We start from the raw sequence: 25,704 nt of genomic DNA, 5'->3' as shown, positions 1-25,704 counted from the left end.
GCTCAACTAAAATGGATACCAACTTAGGTATATTAATTTTATCAAATGCCTGCTTGAAATTTATTAAATAATGCAAAGACGTCGATATTATATTCATAAAATTTTTCAAATATGTTACGGACATTATGGATTTTTTAGTTGTTGAGTGACCTGCTCTATACACATTGACTCCACATAGCTACTCCACAATTTCTACCCCATATTGGTACTCTCGTATGGTGATCTCAGCAAAAACAAATAATTTTGTATTCATAATTTTCTATTCCTATACATAATACATTTAAAATAAACGATATTTACATTGCATGGCTATTATGAATTGATGTTACACAATTCCTACCCCACATTGGTACTCTCCTATGGTGATCTCAGCAAAAACAAATACTTTTGTATTCATAATTTTCTATTCCTATACAATAATACATTTAAAATAAACACTATTTACATTGCATGGCTATTATGAATTGATGCTACACAATTGCTACCCCACATTGCTACTCTCCTATGGTGATCTCAGCAAAAACAAATAATTTTGTATTCATAATTTTCTATTCCTATACATAATACATTTAAAATAAACGCTATTTACATTGCATGGCTATTACGAATTGATGCTACACAATTTCTACCCTTCATTGGTATCTTCTATGGTGATCTCAGCAAAAACAAATAATTTTTTTTTATTCGTCATTATCTATTCCTATGAATAATAATAATTATCTATCTCGTCATTATCTATTCCATTTAAAATAAACACTATTTACATGCATGACTATTATTAATTGATCATTTTAAAAATTAACGTTTTCTTAGTGAATTTGTTTGCTTTATTTATGTTAATCGATATGAAAGTTGTATTTTTCATTATTTCATCCATCTTTTAATTATTATTATAATTTGACAATCCAATTTTGCTAAGTGAAAGCATAATGTTTGTGAAAGAAAATATAATATCGAAGTGTGAATGTAATCGGGAAAAAATTCCTTTGAAGCTTGGTAACGAATTTAAATCGATGATATCAGCTAACTATTTAGAGTTGATGCTGCTTTATAGAAATGGTTTTTCTTTAAAAAAAGAGCAAGAAAATTTAAAAAATAAAATTTACCGTTTTGACGAAAAAGATATTTATGAAATAGTTATATATTAAAATTAAACCACGTAGCACTATTTTGAAAAATTTTGATTTTCAGAATTAGTTTCAGTTTTAGAAGATGGTTTGCTTTGAAAAATAATGTCAGTTGTATAATTAGATTATTTTTATTATCCGGAGCTGGTATGATGCTAATTAATTCGGATAATTTAGATTCTACTGCATTCAAAACCAGAGATATTGCAAAAAAATTTATTTCTTTAAATTTCAAAAATTATTTTAATTACAAGCATTCGTAACTTTCTTCTTCAGTTTTGGTCCCAGTTTTTTAAACCCTGCATAACCATGCCATAAATAGAATAAATTAGTTCTAGATTAAGAAGTTGTAAACATATTAGTTTAAGCAAGTGCATTCTTTTGTAAGAATATATTTTGCTTTCAAAAAAAGTCTGTTTTATCTAAAAATATGCCACGAATAAAAAAAAAATGTTTAATCTAAAAATGCAAAACGGATATATCTTAATGTTTTCACATTTCGCAACGAATAGTAATATAAAAAAGAACGAATCTTCGCGACATTATGTCTCTCTCCTTATGCAAAGCAATTCAAATAAACTTTTTATTACTTAATTTTTTATGTATTTTTGAAAAGATGAGGTTTTTACAAGAATGCGTACCTCATTTTAATCTTTTCGTGATAAAAAATTATGTTGAATTGGAATTCTAAAAAAAATCAAATTATTCAAATGTAAAATGAAATGAAACTGAGATTCAACTTGAATCTAATTTTAAACAGAGTAATATAATTTATTTTCCACGAGAGAAATTATTTCAAAGCAAATACTCAACAGAAAGACAAACAAGGTGGGAATCAATACCCTAGCATTTTACTTTTCTCTGAGCATTTACATGCAGTTCATGCATAATTCAAATTGCATCTATTTGTTTCAAAACACTGAGCGTTTGTGATAAGACGTCAGGTAAATATGAACGTTACAGTCTTTATTGTGCAAAAATAAACCACGCAACGGCTAGAGAGATGTCGCTGCTTTGTTCTAAAATAGAATTTAAAAAAGTTCTTACTCGGTTGACAGCCCTGCAGTTGGCTCCTGCTTTAACTAGTAGTTGGACGGCCTCTTTATATCCGAACCACACAGCCATCAAAAGTGGTGTCATGCCATACTAGAAGAAAGAAACATTGTGCGTGATATAGTTAATTGAAAAGTATAACATTAACTGCATTTATCAGTGAAAATTGATGACTTGTTTGGTTGAAACGCGGAAGTTATAACTTTCATCACTGATTTGTTTTTGTCTGGTTTGCATGTTTGGAATAAAATTATTTTTTTTTATTTCCAATGGCAGAGAACTTAGAAAAATAATGTATCAACAATGAACCAAGAATAATAAAATAAAATAATTAAAAAGTCCGTGTTTCATTCAACTTCTCGCTTCCCAGTACAGAACCTTGAAGAGAGAAAGCTTTCGCGCGGGTCAACATAAACAAGAAATCCGACTTTTTAGTAGTCCGAACGTTGTTACGTTGGGCTACTTAATTGATCCATGCGTAGGCCTTGTCTCATCTAGGAAGTACTGCCCAGTACCGCTCAACCAAGGTAGTCCCACGAAGCGCTCTGTATTAGGAAATAGGGTGACTATCTATAATGACTTAGACCCTGCTAAGGATACTGTAGGAGTCCGGTAAGACATCTATTTTAAAAAAGATGTCTAGCCAGACAGTCATGTTGAGTAGAAAGTCTAACCGTCTCGTGGAAGTGTTAGTCGGTTAAATAGATTTTCTCTAAGAATTATGTGGTTATTTATCTTTTTATATACTTTTTTTTTAAACAGCAGGCACTGAAATTATCGTTCTTCGCCATGGAAAGTGCCAGGATTGTTGCTCATTATGCGTTGCCTGTTGAGCAAATTGTGACCTGAGTCACGAAGGCGAGCAACATTCATCACGCCACACTGCCACAGATATAAGTAGAACAAAATGAAATTGTATCACGTGGAATAAAATGAAATTGTATCAAGTAGAATAAAATGAAATTTTATCAAGTAGAATAAAATGAAATTGTATCAAGTAGGAAAAAAATGAAATTGTATCAAGTAGGAAAAAAATGAAGTTGTATCAAGTAGAAAAAAATGAAACTGTATAAATTTACGTTTTTAGGCTCACCATTAGTGTGGAGCAGACAATATTAAATTTATGTTTTTTTCGTTGGTAATGTAGGGAAGCCTAATAATAAGAGCGTAAGGTTTAGTTTTCCAATGCCTTAACCTTTCATTGAGCCAACCATCAATGATGTAACATCTGTTGCTGTTCCCATGTACAATTACTCACTTAACTGTAGGTTTTCGAAGTAAAGCTGAACGAAAAGACTATTAGGATAACAGGTCGTATTACATAAAACATTGCGTGGGTAAAATAATTTCAGTGGAAACAAATACTTGTTTTTGGTGTTTCTTTTAACTGGAGTGCTTTAATCATTGTATTCAGTAGAAAAAAAGAAACATTTGAATATTTGATTTTGATAATTTTTTTTTTTACCTATCAAGATTTAACCTAAATGTCATTACATTTCGAAAAGATTTAATATGGCATTCTTTTGTTTTATTTCACCTATTACCTTCCACATATTCTCACTCGGTTTACTTTTTACTCATTTGCCCATATTTTAATAAACATAGTCTTACTTTTTTGTAGTTTTATATACATACTTATACAGAATTTATTTATATTCTTATATAAGATATACTTATTTAGGATTTATTCAATGAAACCAATCCTCCGACATTTTTGTGTTTTAATGAGGTCTTAGTATTTTTGCGTATCTATATTTTAACGTTATTTTTTTTATCCGATTTTATTCCCTTTTGCATGTATTTTGCATTGTTCCATACTTTTACGTATTCATTAAGAAAATAACATACGTAGTAAAAGCTTAATTTCAAATGTAAAATCTCCAAATATTTTAGAATATGCTTATAGAGAGACTGTTTTATGTATTTCATGCTGAAAGAGAGAAATATTTATAACAATGCAAAATATAAAAAGTGAACTCTACTTTTTTTTAACAGAAATAATATGCGCAGTATGTCCTTTTTTTGGACCTTGTGCCACTAAACCCAACATTCAATCAATTAACACTTAGAAATAAAGACAATTTGTTTTCTTTCTTATTTGTTTTCTTAATTTCTTTATTTGTTTTCTTTGTTTTCTTTCTTCTAATATTATATCGCTCTAAAAGTTAATTAATTGCCAGTTATTCTACATAATCTCCACTTTGGTCAATGCATTATTGTAGATACTATGATGATTTTTGTGCGCTCATGTCATATCAGCTCTCTGCTATGTTCACTCGTGGTTTATCTTTCACCGCGTCTTTGAAGTTGAATAACCTGTCAGGAAATATTCTTAAGAATGAAGTCGCAGTCACTGGGTGACAAGACAGCAGGGTGTTATTGTGATGCCACAATTGGCATTACATATTTATTTCCTATCTTTTAAAATATCTTTGATTACTTAAGCTGATTTTTATTAATAGAATTACTTTTAAAATAAATCAAAGACTTAATCTTTTAAAACGAATATGAAATATTTATTCTTCTCTTATAGATCAATGTAACGGATACTTTTTATTTCATTACTAATCCAAAACAAAAATCTATTTATAACTTTTATTCTAATTTCTAACCGCAAAAATGTTTCAGTTGCATGGTTGTAATAATTCTCATAAATTTGTTGGCGATTCGTGATCGCCAAGGTATTCTTTTAAACCCAATATTGATATGCTGGTTGGCTTTGTTTTGGCTATGTTATATTATGATAATTCGCCAATTTTGGATCTCCTACCCATGCTTCTCCTGTGTCCGATCGGAACAAATTACACATACTTTTTAATTTGGCTTTTGTTTAGGCAGGTCGTGGGGTATTTGTCTCCCATGGCTTGTCCTTATTAATATTATTATGCAAAATTGATTCAACTGAAATTCCTATGGATAATATTTATATTTGGTACCTAGAGCTCTGCAAATATATGAAATAAAAGCTTTTAATTAATTCTGATCCGGTTCAAGTATTATTTTCATCATCCCCTGATTTCAGCATCAATCTTCAATTTGTCAATAATTCTTCAACTAGTCCACTATACAAACACAATCTCCAACACCCCTGATATACCATCTCGATATAAATTGGCACCCTGATAAATACTTCACCATAGTTATGATGGCCAAATTTAAATTTTTTGTGGAGACGATTTAACGAGCGACGAAGTGAAGCACGTACTGAAGGAAATGACTTGAAGCTGGTATGACATAGGCACAAAAAAACTGACTCATCGTCTGCAAAAATGCAACGAATGAAGTGACGATTATGTAGAAAATGTTTAGACTTTAAAATAATACTTAATTTCATTAAATAATTAGTTTTTTGCGTTTAAAAATGGAGACTTTACTTTAAGTAATGTCTTCGTGCATCACTCTTTCGTGTATCATTTCCTTACCGTTTGTGTATCATTTCCTTTCCGTTCAATCGATCATTACTTTTTATAAATGATTTTTCATTTAACCGCTCAATCAATACAACTCACATTGTTCATATTAAAGTGCAGGTTTCATAATCCCAATGTATCAAGTAACAATGTACTCCTTCATGTATCTTCTCTGATACCTTTTATTTTTTTGTGTCAGACATATTTTCTAGCGCCGTTTTTTCCACTCTTGACTACGTTTCATTTAAAGTTATTTGTAAGCAAAGATTTCATGAGTGTAATAGGATTTTTATTAAATTATGTAACTTTTGACTCCTATTAAAAATCAATCTTAAAAATATTTCAGATGAAGACAAGTTAAGAGGAAGCTATACCTCGGCGAAAACTTTTCATGGCAAATTCTGTTTCAATTCCATTGATATTTTTAAGTTCTGAGAAAAGTGAGCATAGGTTAGCCAAGAGGTAACCATGGAGTTTCAAAAGCTGAAAGGATGCTTTTAAAATATGGAAATGCAGACAAATTATTGCATGATTACTTCTCTACTGCGTAATCATGAGTTATTCTGCCATAATTTGTTTGCATTTTTGATATTTTGAAATTGTTTTCAGCATTTGAAAGGTTTGCTTTTGATTTTCCGGAACTACACTTACAAAAAAAAATTACATGCTTTTTAGGTTCTTTTGAGGTTGGAAGATGTAAAAAAATGCACCTGTTTTAGAAAATGAGGTTATGTTTTGCACTAAAATTAACCTCTTCAAAAAACCTCAATTTCAACCTCATTTACACCTCATAAAATCAACATCATATATAGCTCAGCAATACTAGTTGTTGACCTTGAGTAGAATTATTCACACCGTAAATATATGTACTTATGAAGTGCAGAAAAAATAACCCGTGCACCTCACAAACAACCTCTCTAACCTGTTTGCTGAAAGGTAGATTTCTATAGAATTCAATAGAATCTGAAGTGTGACTATAAAAATTTCATACTCTTTGGTTAAAAACCTTGAGAAGTTGATTCTTTTAAGGTTGTTTTTGAAGTCAAGTTTAACTAAACCTCAAATCAACCTAAATACATAAGTAAAAACTTCAAATAAACCTCGAAAGCACCGTACATTTTTGTAGAAGTCACTTTCCTCGAAAATTTAAAATTAATGCAAGTGAAAGAAAATTTGCCATGAAAAGGTATAGCGTCCTATAAAGAGGCTAAACAATTTTTAACCTGCTAAAAATAAATGAGCTTCTCTACTTTAGCTCATTATTTTTAAAAGAAATCAAATAATGCTTAATATAATAGTATAACATTATATAACGTGTGGTGCACGTAATATAATGTTATTATATGAATAATTATTTCGCTTCCTTTTTGAAATGATTGCAAATAAAGATTGAATGTATAAACTGTTACAAGTTATAATTAATGTTAATGCTAAAGTTAATAAAGCTTGGCTTGCTCCACCGGATCACAAGTGGTATCCCCGCAAGCGTTCCGGAGGAGCCCTTGACTTTTAGGTTACACGTGCCGACCAAACCGCTACCTGTAGATTTGTCAGTGGGCATACTAAGAGCCTCACTTTCAGTGGACAAATTAAGTTTTTTCCATCTTGTAAAAAGTGCAACTCCAGCGAGGCTAGTCCTCACCATCAACTTGATTGTCTGGATTTCACCATGAAAGAGGTTCTTGAGAGACCTCTCCTTTTCGAAGACTCACGGCCTCATGGATCTGGAATAGCTCCGCTATCCCACTGGGATCAGAAACAACAACACAGTTACAAGTCTTCACTATAAACATTGTATCTAATTTATCAAATGTCTGATGTCAAATATCTTTTTTTTTCTTTATTTGTTCCTTTTTCTTCTTCTTTAAATTGCTATGCGTCTATTTTTTTCTGTTGTCATATAAAAATTGTCAAGCGTCATTTTGGAGGAAGGAAATCAGTTCCAAACGCTCATCATAGTGAGTCAGAACCACATTTACAAAACTTCGATTCCATGCATCTCTGACATGCTTATATAAATTGAGTTATAGTGGAAAGAGAAGAAAATAAAGTATAATTCTTTAGACAAATGAAAAGAATGTTTGAAAAATTTCCAATTTTATAAAAATATTACTGACTAACACGAATGCAAGGAAATAAATAAAATAATGCAGTTATTCTCTCATTCATATTCATTAAACGTTCGTTTATACAAGATAAAAAACATACTGGATTTCTGATACAGTAGAAAAAGTAACTTTTCCTGAAGTTTTTTAAAAATGATTGGGCAAAATATTACTTTTTTCTCTTTTTGTTTGAGCTAAATATATATTTCTTTATTCTTCATTGTTCGTCATTAAAGAAGTAATTTTTTATTGCAAATAAAACGTGATTATACTTTTTTTATTTTGTAGCTCACTGTTCGATTAAAGATTTTTTAAGGTTTCAAATGTAAGTATTCAAGAAAAATCTTTTCTTCTATACTCACTTTCAATATTTAGTAAAAAATATGTAACATATTTTTCATTTATCAATGTTATTCAGTTTTATGTATAAAAAAAAATTTAACTAAGGGCAATTTTGTTTTATTCTGTTATATCTTAAATCATGATATAGTAAAATAGCCTCTCGTGCTATACTTAGTGGTGAACTGGAACGCTTTTGAAACAAAACTTAAGTATATATANAAACTATATATATATTCATTATCGGCTGAAACCGGCAGTTCATAAAATTTTAATGCTAAAGCGCTACAATTTAATAGGACTGCCTAAGATGTTGACCGTAGGTATTTAAGTCTGTCTAAGATGTTTAAGACTGTCTGAGGATGTTATCGGAAAGTGTTATGTGTTAAGTTCATCAGTAAGTTATCAGGACATATCGGTACCTTGATTCATAATTTCATACAAATTTGCAACAAACTTACTATACTTTGCGGTTCAATTTAATTCCTTATTATCATATGTAAAAAACTTCAATCGCTTTCAAATTATCTCGATAGCAAATAACAGCGATTTGAAATTTTTTTTATCTCAACGTTTTTTTTAATTTCAAATCACTTTCATATTTTCACATTCACACCTGGCAACTCTTGAAATTGAGCGCCTATTTTTGAAGCGCTTGAAACATGTCCTCTTTTTGCTATCGATTTATTTTTGACCGAATTAAGTTTTTAATCTGGTAATATCTTACCTCTTCAGTTTCTTGCTATTATTTTTCAATAGTATCATGTAATTAAATTTAAATTTTTAACTTAAGTTTAACGTTTAATATTTGGCACCAGAATAGGGTTTCGAAAAATTGGAGCGATATTATGATTCACCAGCTTCCAAAATAAAAGATTTGCACAGTAATAAGAAAATATTTAGACTAACTTTAACTAATAAATAAAATAAAATTATTTTGTTAAATGGTTCTTGCTTCTAAGAGCACGGTATAGCCATTTCTGGCTCTTGTCCAAAAAAATACCAACTAGCTAACTTCGTTCAAACAAAGATAGAAGCTGTCTTAAATTATATTAATCTATTTTTTGTAGTTATACTTTTAGGAATAATTTAAATAGATTTCGATAATGTAAGGTAAAAACTAAATAAAATTTTTGAAAGGAGTTTTTTCATATAAGAAAAACCTTTTACCTTTTTCAGATTTAATAATGAAAAAAATATTAGTTATAAAACTTCCAGAATAAATTAGATTTGAATAAAAACAGTCATACTCTAATTGCTTGTTTTATAATTTATATAAAGTAAACGTTAATAACTCGACAAAAAACTATTTGACTAACAGAAAAAGTTACATTAAGTTAAATTTGATATCAAGTATTTGCGCTAACTATTTTGTAAAGAAAATATAAAAATTGCAAAGGAAATGAAAAGCTTAATTTTATTTTTACTAAGGAATTCGATTAACTCTTGTTCCACAAAACTAGTTAACTTTACAAATGAAACGTTTTATCAAACTTAACTAAATATTTAGTTTCTTAAGAAATATGAAATAGAGTTCTTAAAATTACATAAAAGTTTAAAATATTTTTTACGAGCTGTTTTTGGAGAAAAATCAGATAAGTACATTATCCGCAACCATGTTATCTCTAAAGCTATTGATCTTATACTTAATGCTTTTTACAAATAAAGTAAAAAAAAAAAATACTTTAAACTGTTGAAACTGTTTCAACAGTATTTTTTCTCAATGATTTTATTTTCACTTTTTAAACACAAGGAAGAATGTTACAGCTTTCAGCAATGCGAACTCAAAACATTAAATTGGTTTTTCTAAGGCAACAAATATCTTACTGAAATTGCTTTTCTAAGGAATTTAAAATTATTCTTTAACGTTTTCAAGGAACAGAGTTTCGAAACTCATTAGTTTTCCTTACTCTTTTCATGAACTTTCCTAGAAGAAAACGTTTGGTTAATAACTAATATTTACGCGTGTTTTTATTTCTGATTATGCTATAACTTCTTATTATAATGCGGTAAATACTATGTTTAAATTAATTATTTCAATCTGGAAGTTTGACTTTTAAGTGACTTTTGACTTATTTTAATGATGTGCTTTTTTATGAGTAACAATACTCTATTAATGTGCATAGCGTGAATTTTACCACAGTACTTAATGCTCTTACTTATTTTTCTGTGCCAGTTTTCTTCAATTAAAAAGTAACTTTATTATTTGTTTCTAATGGAAATGTGAACGCTCATAAAACGGGGGTCTCACAACAAGGGTGCCCTTGTGAACTAATTTCAGGCCGGGATAGCATGGTCGGTAAGGCGCTGGGCCTATGTCCGAGAGTTCGTGGGTTCGAACCCCGCCAGCTGAAGACTCCCCGTGTAGTTGGTGACTGATGCACGTTAAAATTCTGTCAAGTCCCAAAGTCTCATAACAAATCAATACCTCTGGGGGTACTGGATTGGAGATCGATCGTTCTCTGATACAGGTCAGAATTACGATCTGTGGATGAATGGATGTATGAATGGGTTCGCCTTATAAAACATGTTTGACGTATGATGTCGAATTTCGGCCATAGATGGCGCCACTGAAAAACAAGAATCGCACTCTCTGCCTTAAATTTGCTCGGTTTCACCAAGCAGGCTTACCCGTGTGGCAAGTGGCATTAGAACCAACCAACCAGAATCACGTTTTGAAAAGAATGATTGTTGGGATAAATTTATTAATTCACATATAATTTGTTTATAAATAAAAATAAAGTTAATATTAGCAAAAACATATTTGAATAAAACAAAAGATCTTTTTGGAACTTTTTTCGTAATTGTTTGTAATTAAAAAAAGAAAGCCTTAAGAAACAAAATCGTGCTTTAATTGAAATGTTTTATAAATAATATTTATTTTTTCTTGTTAAAATTATTGTTTGAAAAATAAAAACAATATTAATCGTTCGACTGAATTATGTTCAAATGAAGCAAAATTTTATGTTCAAGCAGTCAATGGATGAGTTTTTTAAATATTCCATTTTGAATAAATTTCTCTTAATTAATTTCAATAACCTACTATTCCCAAAACTGAATACTAAGCTGTTTAGGGATCAAAGTTCCTCCTTTCTTAAGAGGCTGCTTTTAATTATAATCATTTCACATAATTCTTCCTAGGAATAATTTTTTTCCCTCCAGTATCTGTTTTGAAAGCATTGTCTCTGTAATTACGGGAGGAAAAAAAAAACATTATAATATTTTGGACTTTTTTACAGCTTCTTGTTAAAGAAAATAAAAGACTTCTTAATAAAAAATGTTCTTAATTATAATTTACAGCTTATGTTGCTTATTTTAATTGGAATTTTTTTCCCAACCAAGTTTTACATGAGAAGTATTAAATTTTATGCATAAATTATATAATGAGGTTCTTATTAGTTTGGACAAGCATTTTATTAAGTTTGCAATTTATACAGAGTATTCCGTAATAACCTCTTTTTATGTGTATTTTTAGAGTTTTTGTCAAGAGCGAAACAAAAACAAAAAATGTGCATCTTCAGGAGTCTTAAAAATAATACTTTAATAAGAAAAAGATAAAAGCTAAATAGAAATATAAATCACTATTGAGGAAATGGAACTAAAAACGACAAAACCTGTTTGATAGCTGGGGGAAATAAATAAGAGCTGAAATGCGATTGTTAGAAACTCGTAAGTTTTAGCATGCAACCAAACTAGTTTATCTGGTGGTGCCATCTTTCGTGTGAGGTGGAAAATACTAAACTTTTTTGTAATAAGCAGCTCTGTGGTGCTACCATCTACGCGTACCAAGTTTTGTATTAGAATAGTTCAGGGTCTCCAAATGGGGAGTACAGGACTCTGTAAACTCTTCATACGTTGAAGGAAAGTTTTGCATCTTTACGTGCATTTGGCATTTTAAACTATATCTAAATGTTTTTATCGTATTTTCATATTTTATTTACTTTTGTATTTATTACTAATGTAACGTTTTACCAATTTCATGTATTTGCACTTTTTACATAATTTTATTGACTTTTAAATATACCTGTGCATTAAACTTCATGTATTTTATAAAGATAAAATTTTATTACTTTATTGATTTGTTTTAGCGTACTGTGTGACATAGCATGTCCTCCTTTGGATTTTGTGCTCTTAAACCCGACATTCCACTCAAATTAAAATGTTGAAGGAATGGAAGAAATATTGTGGTGTCAACGCAAGGATTCGAATCCTTTCTCAGTTGGCCACGAGTTTTACAGATTGACTATATTATGTATCTAGGAACTAAGTGGTCTAGTACGCACGGAAAAAATTCTGGTTGTTTAACCATATTAGTTGAAAACAGTCAATGAAGAAATTTTTTCACAGTTAACAGTTTGAATGCATTCTTTTTTACTAATAGTATTTGACTGTTTTGGTTGAATATGGTAAAATAGCAGTTAAATAAACGGTTATTTAACTATTTTTCCCGAGAAATTTCCAACTGTGTGCGTAAGAATAAAATTAGCATACTTACCATGTCAACCACTTCTATGTCGCATTTTGCTTGAAGAAGTAAGCTCAGAATTTCAATATGACCTTTGGAAGCAGCCCAATGCACCGGGGTTCGGTCCAGCTGTAGGACATACACGCAATTTTAATATACAGAAATCTAACCATAAGATTTTTAATAAAAAGATCCTATATTTACTATATAATAATTAATTCGGAAGCCAAGATTTACCATTTACTTAATCAACAACTACAAATACAAGTGGATACCTGCAAGTGACGTCATCATAGGTAAATCGTGGCATTCGTTAATTTAGGAGCCAATCAGATTCGACACACGCGCGTGACGTCGTTTAGAGGTATACAATTAAATCTTATTTAAATCACATGGTTAGGCATAATCCCTTCTTTTTCTCGAGTTGCAAAATTAAATCCTATGTGTTACGCATAGGATTTATTTTCAATTGGGTAAACTACAGGTATACAGTAAACTACGTTAGCTTTTTAAATGCTGTGAAATCTATATGTGAATCGGGTGAAAATGAAAGAAGTTATCTTGTATGAGCATGAAAAACGTTGTTCTGAGAAGAAAAGAAAAACGCTATTTTCAGTTTATGATGACTTATTTGATTTATCTCTATGCGTGTAAGTATGATTTTATAAAAAGTTCTAAGTTAAAAAAAGAGTTCCCCTTTCAAAAGGTAATTCGAAAAGTAAAATAACTATAATTAAAAATGGAAACTCATAATTATTATTGTGAACAAATATTTATCGAATAATAGCGATTTTAAGTTTTCTACAAACATTTTTTTAAAATAGAACATGGCAGAATTCCTCCCCCTGTTTGCTTGAAATTTAAAAATGAAAAAAAAAAGTGATTACTTATAAAACTAAAAAGCACTTTCATCAGTAATCGAGATAGGAATCATTCTAACTTTTGCATCAACTTAGCTTATGGTTAACATTTTAGCTGTTTAGTAAATTAATTAGTTTTCAAAATAGAGCTATAAATATAGCAGTATTAAAAATAAAAAAAATCTAAGACACGAAATTCTGTTCTAAAGACTGTCATAATAAAATTGAATCTGCCGTGGCTTCATTTTCGCTTTAAAAAACCTCTAATATGCGAGTTTGGTTTCTAAGCACTTTGTTTTCAAAGGACTTAAAGGCACATTTTAAGCCTATTAATATGTTAGAAACTTTTTAAAATTTCTATTAAACTTGTGAAAAATAATGTATTCTATTTTATACTAAAGCTTTTTGTTGACAGTTATATCCAAAGGGATTAACTCGAAATCTTTAAGCGGGATATTTCATAAGTGCTTCCAGAAAATTCCTAAAGCGAAAAAAGAACTTACACGTGGTATTTAATTTTTACAAATTAAAAATAATATTCTAGGCAAATATAGGGTGATTAAAATTAAATAGGTAGTACTTAGGGACTTCTAGCTCTAGTTCTACTGAACAGATCTGATTGAAACTTATTTATTTACATATTTTTTATAGATTAAGAGGTAGAAAAACTGAACTTTTGAACAATAACCGTCAGGTTTCAAAAAATACCTTGTAATTTTGCCACCAGGTAGCGCTGTAATGTACATCATACGGTTATTCGTAAATATGAACCCAATTTAATTAATTGAAGCGATAAAGAAGAAAAAAACAATGGAAATAAAAATAAAATTGGCCACCGAAGCCGAGCTTCAGGGGGTACCAGCTCTGGAAGCCATAGAACAAAACCTTTTCTATTGAGAGAACGGACAAATGTCAAAATTAGCTTTCTCAGTACCCCGAAGATTTTGAAAAAGTTAAAAATGAAATATTGAGTGTAACTGAATCTAGTTAATATAGTCTCAGTTAATTTTCCCTATAATATGTTCATTTCATATAAATTTTATTTTAGAATGTGTTGCAAGAATTTCTTATAAAACTCTGAAAAGAAGCAGATGATAGTCGGTGGTTTTTGAATAGCAATAATAACATCAATAAGCCATCGACTTTTCATTTGCTTTTTTAAAAAATTTATAAAAAATTCGTGCAAGACATTTTAAGATAAAACTTATATAAAATAAACATAATGTCTGGAAAATTAACTGAGTCAGTAACTTTATCATTGACTAATTAACTGTATCAACTCGATTCTTATGAGTGACACTCAATATTTCATTTTTTACTTTTTCGTGCAAAAGCATAGAAAAGTTGTTCTTTAAAACTATTTTATTCCTTTTTTCTCAGCACTATCCATACACTTTGGTTTTTTTACTCTAGTATTTTCGTTGCTATTATGGTACTAAATCCAGAGAGGTAGAAAGAGCTCTTTGTGACCTGAAAAAAGCGTTACACAGATATTTCATGTTCACTTTGGTTGCTACTTGCAGGGTGACAATTTTTGAACTATATGAATTGAGATCGTCATAACTTCTGAACAGTCTTCCTGATGAAGTTCAAACTTCGTGTTTGGCCGATAAGCATGATGGGAATTAGTATGCTGTTGCTCACTCAACTTGTTGTCAGCCATTTGCAAGTGAAAATGGCACGGTACAGAGTACCATGAGCGTATACCGTGAAGACCTACTATGCTAGCAATAACAGCCCTATTGTGGCTCAAAGGAACTTTGCGACAGAGTTCAGGCGGAAAACAACCTGCCCAAACAAATGTGAAAACGTCGAGAAGATATTGTGTTTCAAACCAGCCCATTGAAATCGATCAGACGAGGTGGGAATCAACCAGGAGACCCAGCGACAAACTGTTGTTGAAGACATGCATCTCTTCCCATAGAAAATTCAAACCCATCAGCCATTAAACTCCACGGTCGTGGGACAGGGGTTATATTTCGCCAACACTATTGTAGAGAGAATTGATGAACAGGAATTTGAAGTGAATATTGTTTGGTTTAGCAACGAGGCCCTCTTTAATTTGGATGGGCTCGTCAATAAGCAAAATTGACGCATTTAGGGGACGGAGAAGAAGCATTTTGCGATTGAGAAGTCTCTCCACCGTCAGAGGGTGACTGTGTGGTGTGCAGTATTCAGTCACGGAATAATCAGGGGGATATTCGTTGACAGCACAGTGACTACTGAACGATGCATAAAGGTTTTGGAGAATAAATTCATCCCGATCATCCAAAGTGCCCCAGGTTTCGACAAGATATGGTTCAAGTGAAACAGATCTCGATCCCATGGTACAAAGAGAGAGTTCAATGTCCTGGAGGAGCACTTTGGCGACTGCATTCTAGCTTTGGGGTACCCAGAGGCCACTGAAATGGGAGTTGCTTGACCACCTTATTCTCCGGATTTGAACACATGCGACTTATTTTTGTTGGGCTATATTAATGAAAATGTAAAGAAATAAAACCCCAAAACCATTGCTGAACTGGAAACTGCCATTCCGGAGGTCATCGACAACAACGATGTTCGCCTGTGTCACATCATAGCCAATGATAGCAGGCATATCGAACGAGTCATAACCTGAATACGAACATCGGTAGTGTCATGTACATGTTGAATAAAGTTTGAGCACTCAGTTGTTCTTAAATAATGTACGTTTTATTTCATATAGTTCAATAATTGTTACTCTGTTGTAGTTGGCCGTGTTACTACGAAAGCGGTACATATTGGCCATTTATGGCCTTTATTAAAAAAAGAGAGAAAAAAACAAGTAAATGCATGTTATAACTGTTAAGAGATCATGGTAATCACAAATTCTCGAAAAAATGGTACATCGTTAATTTATTACACCGTTAAATATCGTTTCTTTGACTTTGTATTTCTATGATTTTTAGATTTTTGTTCGTTTTTTAGATTTTTGCCGTTTATTTTTGCGCATTATGACCTCGTCTGACTTTTGTACCATGAACTCGACATTAGATTCATTGCAAAATTATTATTTAATTCTATCAAAATCTGTTTGTAAAATCATTAAGGCAAATGTTATACAAAATAAAAAATTTAAAAAAAAATTGTCGATTATATTTATGCAAATAAATTAATAATTAATTTTATGTAACTTTAAATTTGTTTTTAGTTTATAAGGTTTTAATTCCTTTTTTCTTATTATAATGTTGAAACTTTTTAAACAGGTTTTAAATATATTTTTAGCATTTAAAATAAGCAACAGGAGTTGAGATTCAATTACACCTCAAAAAGACAACATTTTACTCTACGTGCATCACAGACAAGCAATATACATTTCATATTTTAAAACAAAAATAAATTTCCTTTTGCAATTTGCAGATTGAAATTTGAAGAAACTTTCAATATGAATCAGAAATGTATTTCAAAGTCTTGCGTGAAATAAAACATTAACTCATTTTATTGAACTATCTTGAAAGTCATACATTTATATTCACTAACGCAAAGCTCTCTTTAAATTTTGATTTATGCAAAAATATGTTTAAGAAAAGAAATATCCAAATTTGGAAAGCTGAAAATCCATTTAAAAGACGATAAAAAATTTAACAGCGTTTTAAAAAATAACAATTTATTCATACAAATTTTAAGCGCTAAAGGGAAAAGCTGCATGAGAAAAATAATAAATACCACATGACCCTTTTAGTTGAATTGTAAGGAAAAATGTAACGTTCAATGTAAACTGCAAAATGGAATACAAAGTATAAATTATTTCCGAAACGCTCTATTTTAAAGGTTGCTATTTTTGTTCTTCCTTATTATAAAAATAAATTTTAAAAAATGAAACCATATCATATTTCAAAAGGAGCGTTTTTGATTTGGGAGTAGTATCTTTCTTAATTTAATAAATGGGTATATATCAAAAGTTATATGCTTAAATATATTGTTGGTATATGCTTAAAGATGTATCTACTAACGAATACTTTAAGCATATTTTTCGGAGACTTTATTAATAATATTGAGTAAATATCTAAAACATATATTGACTGAATCGCCGACCGGCCTGTGTACGGGGTAGGGAACTGTCCTTGCATCAGAAAGGTTCTGTGTTCGAATCCCGGTCAAGGCATGGATGTTCTTTCCTTCTCTGTACTATCTGTCCTCACTGTGGGAGCGACGTTGGCGCATCTAATATGGCGCCCCTGAAAGAGAGGCCAACAAAATCGCCCTGTATATGCCTGAATTGACGGATGTTAACACAGGTGGACATTGGGGGAAAAAATATTGACTGAATCAATAAATGTCTAGAATATTGTCTAAAATTAATTGATCTTAATATTACGTGACATATTTTTTCAAAAATGAAAATAGAGAAAGATATTAATCTGATGAGATATATAGTTTGATATATTTTATGCAGCGCTTAAAACATGTTTTTATCAGGTAAGATCTTAGATACTTTCTTATCTCTGATTTCAAATCTGCAATCGGTTTTTCTTTTTAAACTACAGTTTCTTATTTTTCTTATTTTCTTTTCTTTTCTTTTTTGTAAAATGACAATTTTAGTCTATTTTCTGTCAAAATGTACTAGTACAAATACGCATTAGTTGTAGTCGTGGTAGTCGCGTAATATTTACATAATATCATGTAAATATTGCTACCAACTTTTAGGGGAGGTAAGAACACACAAACCATGCCCGGAAATGTTATCATCCGCAGCTAGGGGCGCTTCCCTGTTATGAACTGCTTTTCATGTGCTTCTTAATAGGCCATAATAGGAGAAGCATACCTAGCCGCGTACGACACCATTTCCAGGCCTGTTGTCATATGCAATATCATTTCTGATGGTGTGCTCTAACTCAATTAGAAGTTTGACGCAATATTTTCATCACCCCTTTTTACATTATAACATTTTCAAACCTGCACATGTCGACAAAAAATAGATTAAAATTGTCCTTTTGCAAAAATCCGTAGTTTTGAGAGAAAAACAAATTTGAAATTTGAAATCCCTACACCCAAATTCGGTAAGATCAAGTATTTGTATAAATGCAACAAAACATTTGTTCCCCGTTTTTATTTTCTCTCCTATACGTTTTACATAAATTTTACTTACGTTTTATTTATTTTTTAGTGCAATTATTGTTGCGATTCATAAGGAGTTGTTTTGGCGAAAAAAGATCTTGTGCTCACCTTTTTTTTTCCTGTCAGTAATTCAATCGCCATCTTTCTCCTGAAGGATTTGCAAAAATTTTTGAACGGTCCTAAGTTGATTTAATCTATCATTTACTTTGAAAAAAAAATTTATTAAGCGGATAGAAAGAAGAACTTTTTGTATAGAAAATTAATTTCGATAAATTTATTAAGGTATAATGATATGTTCTTAAAATACTCTTAGAAATTAAAATAATTTTATTTTAAATACGTTTTATTCATTTTTTCAAAAACAAATTACAAGAAATTATAAAATATAATTTTACAGGTTTCGATAACACTATTAGATTCAGAAGTAATGCAAGAAATTACTTGTAAAAATACATTTGAATTAAAAATAATATTTAATTTAATTAGGAAGATTGATAATATTTGACTTAGCTAAGAAAATATTTTTTTTTGTTGGAAAAATTGTTTTTACAAGAAAAACACATCACAAATTTCTGTAATATTAAAACTACATTTTTTAATTTTGCTCAAAATTATTTGATGAGTAAAAAAAATAAATCTTGAGCACTTTCAAATAATGTATTATTTAACATATTAAAGATTTTAATAGGAATCGATTGAATTAATTGCCAATTTAGAACAGGTTTTTTTAATCTGATTATTGATGAACCTAGTAGTAAAATAAAGAAAATGTTAGAAAAAAAATCCAAGTTAGATTAATCATTATATAAAATTTTCGCAAAATTCCCATTTATAATAGAAAAAATTACCTTGAATTTATTGATAGTAAGTGGATAGATTTTTTATGTATATTATTCATCATAATATTGACATATATTATTATTTTATATATATATATATATATAAAATAATAATATATGTCAATATTATGATGAATAATATACATAAAAAATCTATCCACTTACTATCAATAAATTCAAGGTAATTTTTTCTATTATAAATGGGAATTTTGCGAAAATTTTATATAATGATTAATCTAACTTGGATTTTTTTTCTAACATTTTCTTTATTTTACTACTAGGTTCATCAATAATCAGATTAAAAAAACCTGTTCTAAATTGGCAATTAATTCAATCGATTCCTATTAAAATCTTTAATATGTTAAATAATACATTATTTGAAAGTGCTCAAGATTTATTTTTTTTACTCATCAAATAATTTTGAGCAAAATTAAAAAATGTAGTTTTAATATTACAGAAATTTGTGATGTGTTTTTCTTGTAAAAACAATTTTTCCAACAAAAAAAAATATTTTCTTAGCTAAGTCAAATATTATCAATCTTCCTAATTAAATTAAATATTATTTTTAATTCAAATGTATTTTTACAAGTAATTTCTTGCATTACTTCTGAATCTAATAGTGTTATCGAAACCTGTAAAATTATATTTTATAATTTCTTGTAATTTGTTTTTGAAAAAATGAATAAAACGTATTTAAAATAAAATTATTTTAATTTCTAAGAGTATTTTAAGAACATATCATTATACCTTAATAAATTTATCGAAATTAATTTTCTATACAAAAAGTTCTTCTTTCTATCCGCTTAATAAATTTTTTTTTCAAAGTAAATGATAGATTAAATCAACTTAGGACCGTTCAAAAATTTTTGCAAATCCTTCAGGAGAAAGATGGCGATTGAATTACTGACAGGAAAAAAAAAGGTGAGCACAAGATCTTTTTTCGCCAAAACAACTCCTTATGAATCGCAACAATAATTGCACTAAAAAATAAATAAAACGTAAGTAAAATTTATGTAAAACGTATAGGAGAGAAAATAAAAACGGGGAACAAATGTTTTGTTGCATTTATACAAATACTTGATCTTACCGAATTTGGGTGTAGGGATTTCAAATTTCAAATTTGTTTTTCTCTCAAAACTACGGATTTTTGCAAAAGGACAATTTTAATCTATTTTTTGTCGACATGTGCAGGTTTGAAAATGTTATAATGTAAAAAGGGGTGATGAAAATATTGCGTCAAACTTCTAATTGAGTTAGAGCACACCATCAGAAATGATATTGCATATGACAACAGGCCTGGAAATGGTGTCGTACGCGGCTAGGTATGCTTCTCCTATTATGGCCTATTAAGAAGCACATGAAAAGCAGTTCATAACAGGGAAGCGCCCCTAGCTGCGGATGATAACATTTCCGGGCATGGTTTGTGTGTTCTTACCTCCCCTAAAAGTTGGTAGCAATATTTACATGATATTATGTAAATATTACGCGACTACCACGACTACAACTAATGCGTATTTGTACTAGTACATTTTGACAGAAAATAGACTAAAATTGTCATTTTACAAAAAAGAAAAGAAAAGANAACTAATTTCTACTCCTATATATATATATATATATATATGTATTTGATTTAGTTCTTAAGAAAAAGTACCTATCATATAGAAAGGTTTTTTTTATGAAAAAATATTTATTGTAGAAAATTTTAACAAAACAAGTTTTTTTTGCATAGTTTGCAGTTATCGTTTGATTTTTCTTTTTCTTTTCAAATTTTTATTTAGGAATGAAATGGATTTTACGAAAGCTTTTAACGAGATTCAGCAAAAAGAAGCTTACATCATTTCTTTAGGAGAATTTCATCTTGTAAATTCGCAAGATGAATTCTTGATTTAGTTCTTAAGAAATAAGAAAAAGAGAAAAATGAAAGGTTTCTCTCTCTCTCTTTTTTTAAAGCAATTTCTGATGCAAGGTAACCTCATTTCATTCGTTTATATCAAGGAAACAGTACCGAAATAGAAAGCTGTCTCAAAGATAAACATTTTATTACTTTTGCTCACATGCGTATGAAAAGGCGTGACGATATTTGACCACCTTTTCTGCATTACAAAATGTGGCTCACATAAACATGCATGTTCAAAACGCAACATAACTTCAAATAAGATTTTCTTCTTAAATGATACTATTTTAATTAAAATATGATACTAGTGTTGCCTAAATGAAAAGTGGATAAATGTGTTAAAGAAATATAGTAGTAATAGCAGCGTCGTCCATAAGAAGAGCACCACATATTGCGTGTAACTGAATAACTGATTAACATAAGAGCATTTAAAGTGAATGTAAAGTTGTGCTAAGATGGATGCGTCCTGAATGGAACAAGGCTCTAAAGTACAAATTTTAGTGGCTGGAGGCCAGCGTAATATGGAAATTTTTCATGAAACAGTTGCTATTTACGACAAAGATTGTCTGAGAAAAAGTTATAAACATACGGCGTGAAAGTGTTCATAAAGGGCGTTAATGAATATCAGATATGAAAATGACCTACAGTAGCAAACACTATTTTTTCTAAAGAATCCATAGCTGCTGTATTAGATGAGAGGTAATCGAAAAGTTACGACTTGTGATGGTAGTGATAACTGCATAGTACTGATTAAAGGAAAGGAGCAATCACGTTTTACCACTACTTTTTTCTAGCCTTATCTATCTTTGGACGAATTAGCATTCGCATTGAAGACTCTTATATGAATTAGCAAAAAGTATTTACGCAGTTTGAGATACACTCATTTTACTTTCTTTTATAACCTTAAATGGTGACGTTGTATTTCTTCTATATATTGCCCAAGTGCCTTATGTGTTGTATACTGTCATGTGAGCATCCAACTCTATGGATATGTCCAAAACAAAATATTGCGTGATTATAAAATAAGGCTTTTGTGCAGAATGTGGGCTTAAAACGGACATGTATTGTCAACTGGCGGCTGTTAATGGTCTAAGAGAGAGATATATGAAAAAATGGTTTAAAATGGTCAAATGGTCGAATTCTTGGTCATAGATGGCGCCACTGGAAAACGAGAACAATCGCTCCCCCTCTGCCTAAACAGGCATACGTAAACAACAACAATGGTTTAAAAGTTTTCGAGAACGGCGTACATTAATATTGGGTCTGCCAAGAATCAGGAAAAGCAAGCACCATGATTACCAATGAATCCAATGCTGCTGTTGCTGAAATGATTTATGGTTTACGACATTTGATATCTATGCAGCCTTTTGTCAAAGTAAAAGAACGATGCAGTCGTGTTTTCGAACCAAACATCGTATTACTTTGCGTTGCTTTTTTCTAAATGATTTCCTGTTAGCTCGTATCAAGATTCTCTTTAAATATTCTTTTTTGAACTTGTCAGAAGGATATAAATAGTTTGCGGTGCAATACTTTTACCCAGTTCTATAAACTCGATCGATATTGTTGCTATTGTTATTGTATTTAGGATGCTATTAGGCGTGGCCACTTTTTACTTGAACAGCACTTCTAAACAGGCAATTCGTAATATACTGTAAGCAAGGCAAAACCCCATGTATTTAATAAAAATTATTTTCTAACTTGATTTCGAAAGATATACTTACGTATCCTTTGGCGTTAAGGTCAACTTTGGATTCGAGAACCTTCTTTGTTTGTTCCACATCATTTTTTAAAGCTGCTTCTTGCAACCGAAATTCGTTCTGAGCACCTAAATTAAAAAATAATATTTCCAGAATTAAAAATCGAAATGAAACATCTGCCACTAAAGAGATATTTAATAAGAATATTTCATGTCTTTTGTTATACGTACATTTTAAACATTATCAAGTTTACGATTGCTTTTATCAACATTTTCCAATAGTTATGAGAAATAAGGCATTTTATTGCGAAATTTGATGCCTTTATAAAAAAAAATTCTTATTTAATTTACTTAATTGGAATCTAACACTTTTGTAAGCAATCGTCAAATGTAAACAAATATTCACTATTCGCATCAAAATATTACTACAGTGTGTCCCAACAAAATAAAGCGACCTTGATTTTTTGTGACAACTGGACGTAAAAAAACGCACTTAGAACCAAACATATATAATTAAGAAAGTCTACATCTAAATGTCTACATCTACGTCTAGATCTAATGCATATTTACAATTCCTAAACTCAACAAAAAACATTTTTAAAAGCATACAACTCATCTCCTCCATTTCTACAAGAAAAAAACAAACATCGAATAAGTAAAAAATGGGAGAAAAAAGTGTCCTAACGAAATAAAACTACTTTTGATTATAGCTTAAATATCAGCCTGATTTTTTTTTTATCTAACTTAAGTTATAATAAACATATATGCAACATGTGATATGCAACACGCGCGCATGTGATATGCAACACATTTAAGCGCGTTTTTTTTTTCAAAGAAGTTTTGTCAATTTAGAATTAAAATTTTTTGTATTCTTTTAGTATTGTGATATGCAACATCACACATATTAAAAATAATGTGTGATGTTGCATATCATTTACCATCCCAGATCTGCAACTGTCTTCCTTAGCATCCATATTGTGTCAAATTTCAATGATGATAGCATTCAATTGTGTCACAGAAGGAAACTGCTTATTTTTGTATATAATCTTGCATGTAATCTTTGAAATCTGTGATAATATAGATGCTTATGTGGGTTTAATGAATGGTACGTAACATCCTAAATTTCTTGCCATAACCGATAAGTTCAAACTAAAATCAGAGGTGGCTTTACTTGAGGTAATTTTTTTCTTTCTTTTTTTTTAAAAATCTTTTTTTATGTTATTAAAACAGTCAAGATAATAAAACCCAGTAGAATTTCTGGACTGTGATGATTTAAACTACTAAATTTTTTAAAATTTTGAAATGCTTGTTTAAATTTCGTAAACTGTGTTTAAAATAACTGTAAAGCCATTTAAATCAATACGTAAAACACAAATATGTATCGTTCAAGACTTCATTGCTTCAAAATTTCATATATATTATCTGTGCGTATGTATTTAGGTCACTAAGATAACATATTACTCGAGCCTTGTAACAACGCAAGACATAGCGTGCAAAATTTTAAACGCTGGTAGGAATCTTTAAAAGCAAATGAAAAAACAATTTTTGGAGCGCTGTGAACTTCGTCAAAATTTCTAGTTTAATGAACGAAACCCTTTTTAGATTCAAGCAAAAGGGAAGCGTGACCCGTATATTGCATTAGTATTCTCGGGAGAATCATCCGGCTATTTTATTCCGTGTTCGCACGAATGTTACGTGTACTTGATTTATGCATCCTTGCAAATGCTTAAGATTTTACAAACCTAGAGTTACGTTTGCATTCCATCAGCTAGTTTGAAATTGCATAAAAGATTAAATAAAATTATGAACAAAAGCGGGCAATTTTATTTATAAGAATAAACTAAGATAGCTATTCTTAATAGATTCAGTTGTAAAAAGAAAAAATCTAATATAGTATTTACACTAATATAGTATTTAACTCTAATATAGTATTTACAAGGTTTATTACAACCATCATTCTGCCAAAAAATTATTGTTGGGGTGTTTGATTTGAATCAGGAAAATAAAAATATTACTTAACACGAATGTTACGTGTACTTGATTTATGTCTTCTTTAAGGATGCTTGCGAGTAACTCTAGATATGTAAATACCTAGAATTTCATTATGATTCCTTCAGCCAGTATGAAATTGCTTAAAAGATCAAATGAAATAATCAGTGTAGCTGGAGGATTTATTTATAAGAATAAATTAAAATAACTACTCTTAATAGATTCATTTGTATAATGAATTTTCATTATAATTAAAGATTAACTCTAATAAAATATAGTATTTGCAAAGTTTATTTGTCAGTCAGCCAGAACATTATTGATGGAGTATTTGATTTGAATCAGGAAAATAAAAATATTACTTAACACGAATGTTATGTGTACTTGATTTATGTTTTCATGTGGATGCTTGAGAGTAACTCTAGATATGTAAACGTCTAGAGTTATGTAATTCAGCTTTCCCTCAACTATTATGATATTGCCTGAAAGATTATATGAAATAATGAATATAAGGGGGGGGGATTTCATTTACAAGAATTTATTTAGATAATTACATTATCTTAATAAATTCTCAATAATTCTAATTCTTCTCTAAATAAATTCTTAATAACTCTAATTTTTCTTTAAATAAATTCTTAATAATTCTAATTCTTCTCTAAATAAATTCTTAATAATTCTAATTTTTCTTTAAATAAATTCTTAATAATTCTAATTCTTCTCTAAATAATTTCTTAATAATTCTAATTCTTCTTTAAATAAATTCTTAATAATTCTAATTCTTCTCTAAATAAATTCTTAATAATTCAAATTCTTCTTTAAATAAATTCTTAATAATTCTAATTTGGAGCGCTGTG

The 25,704-nt window shown here is 29.8% G+C and overlaps 1 protein-coding gene across 4 annotated transcripts in view; it reads right to left on the bottom strand.

Moving 5' to 3' along the window:
* Window positions 1–25,704, bottom strand: part of LOC107440500 (ankyrin repeat and death domain-containing protein 1A-like) — a 180,376-nt gene that overhangs the window by 40,118 nt on the left and 114,554 nt on the right. For all 4 annotated transcript variants that reach the window (XM_071186468.1, XM_043052913.2, XM_071186469.1 and 1 more), the window contains 3 exons: window positions 22,890–22,993; window positions 12,530–12,628; window positions 2,175–2,273 (listed from right to left, as the gene is read on the bottom strand). In XM_071186468.1, coding sequence (XP_071042569.1) covers window positions 2,175–2,273; window positions 12,530–12,628; window positions 22,890–22,993 — 302 coding nt within the window. The remainder of the gene's footprint in view (window positions 1–2,174; window positions 2,274–12,529; window positions 12,629–22,889; window positions 22,994–25,704) is intronic.

The sequence above is a fragment of the Parasteatoda tepidariorum genome, chromosome 10 (genome assembly GCF_043381705.1).
Source record: "Parasteatoda tepidariorum isolate YZ-2023 chromosome 10, CAS_Ptep_4.0, whole genome shotgun sequence".
In the NCBI taxonomy this organism is placed as follows: domain Eukaryota; kingdom Metazoa; phylum Arthropoda; class Arachnida; order Araneae; family Theridiidae; genus Parasteatoda; species Parasteatoda tepidariorum.
The sequence above is the reverse complement of the archived record's forward strand: the minus strand, read 5'-3'. Positions and strand labels throughout refer to the sequence as shown.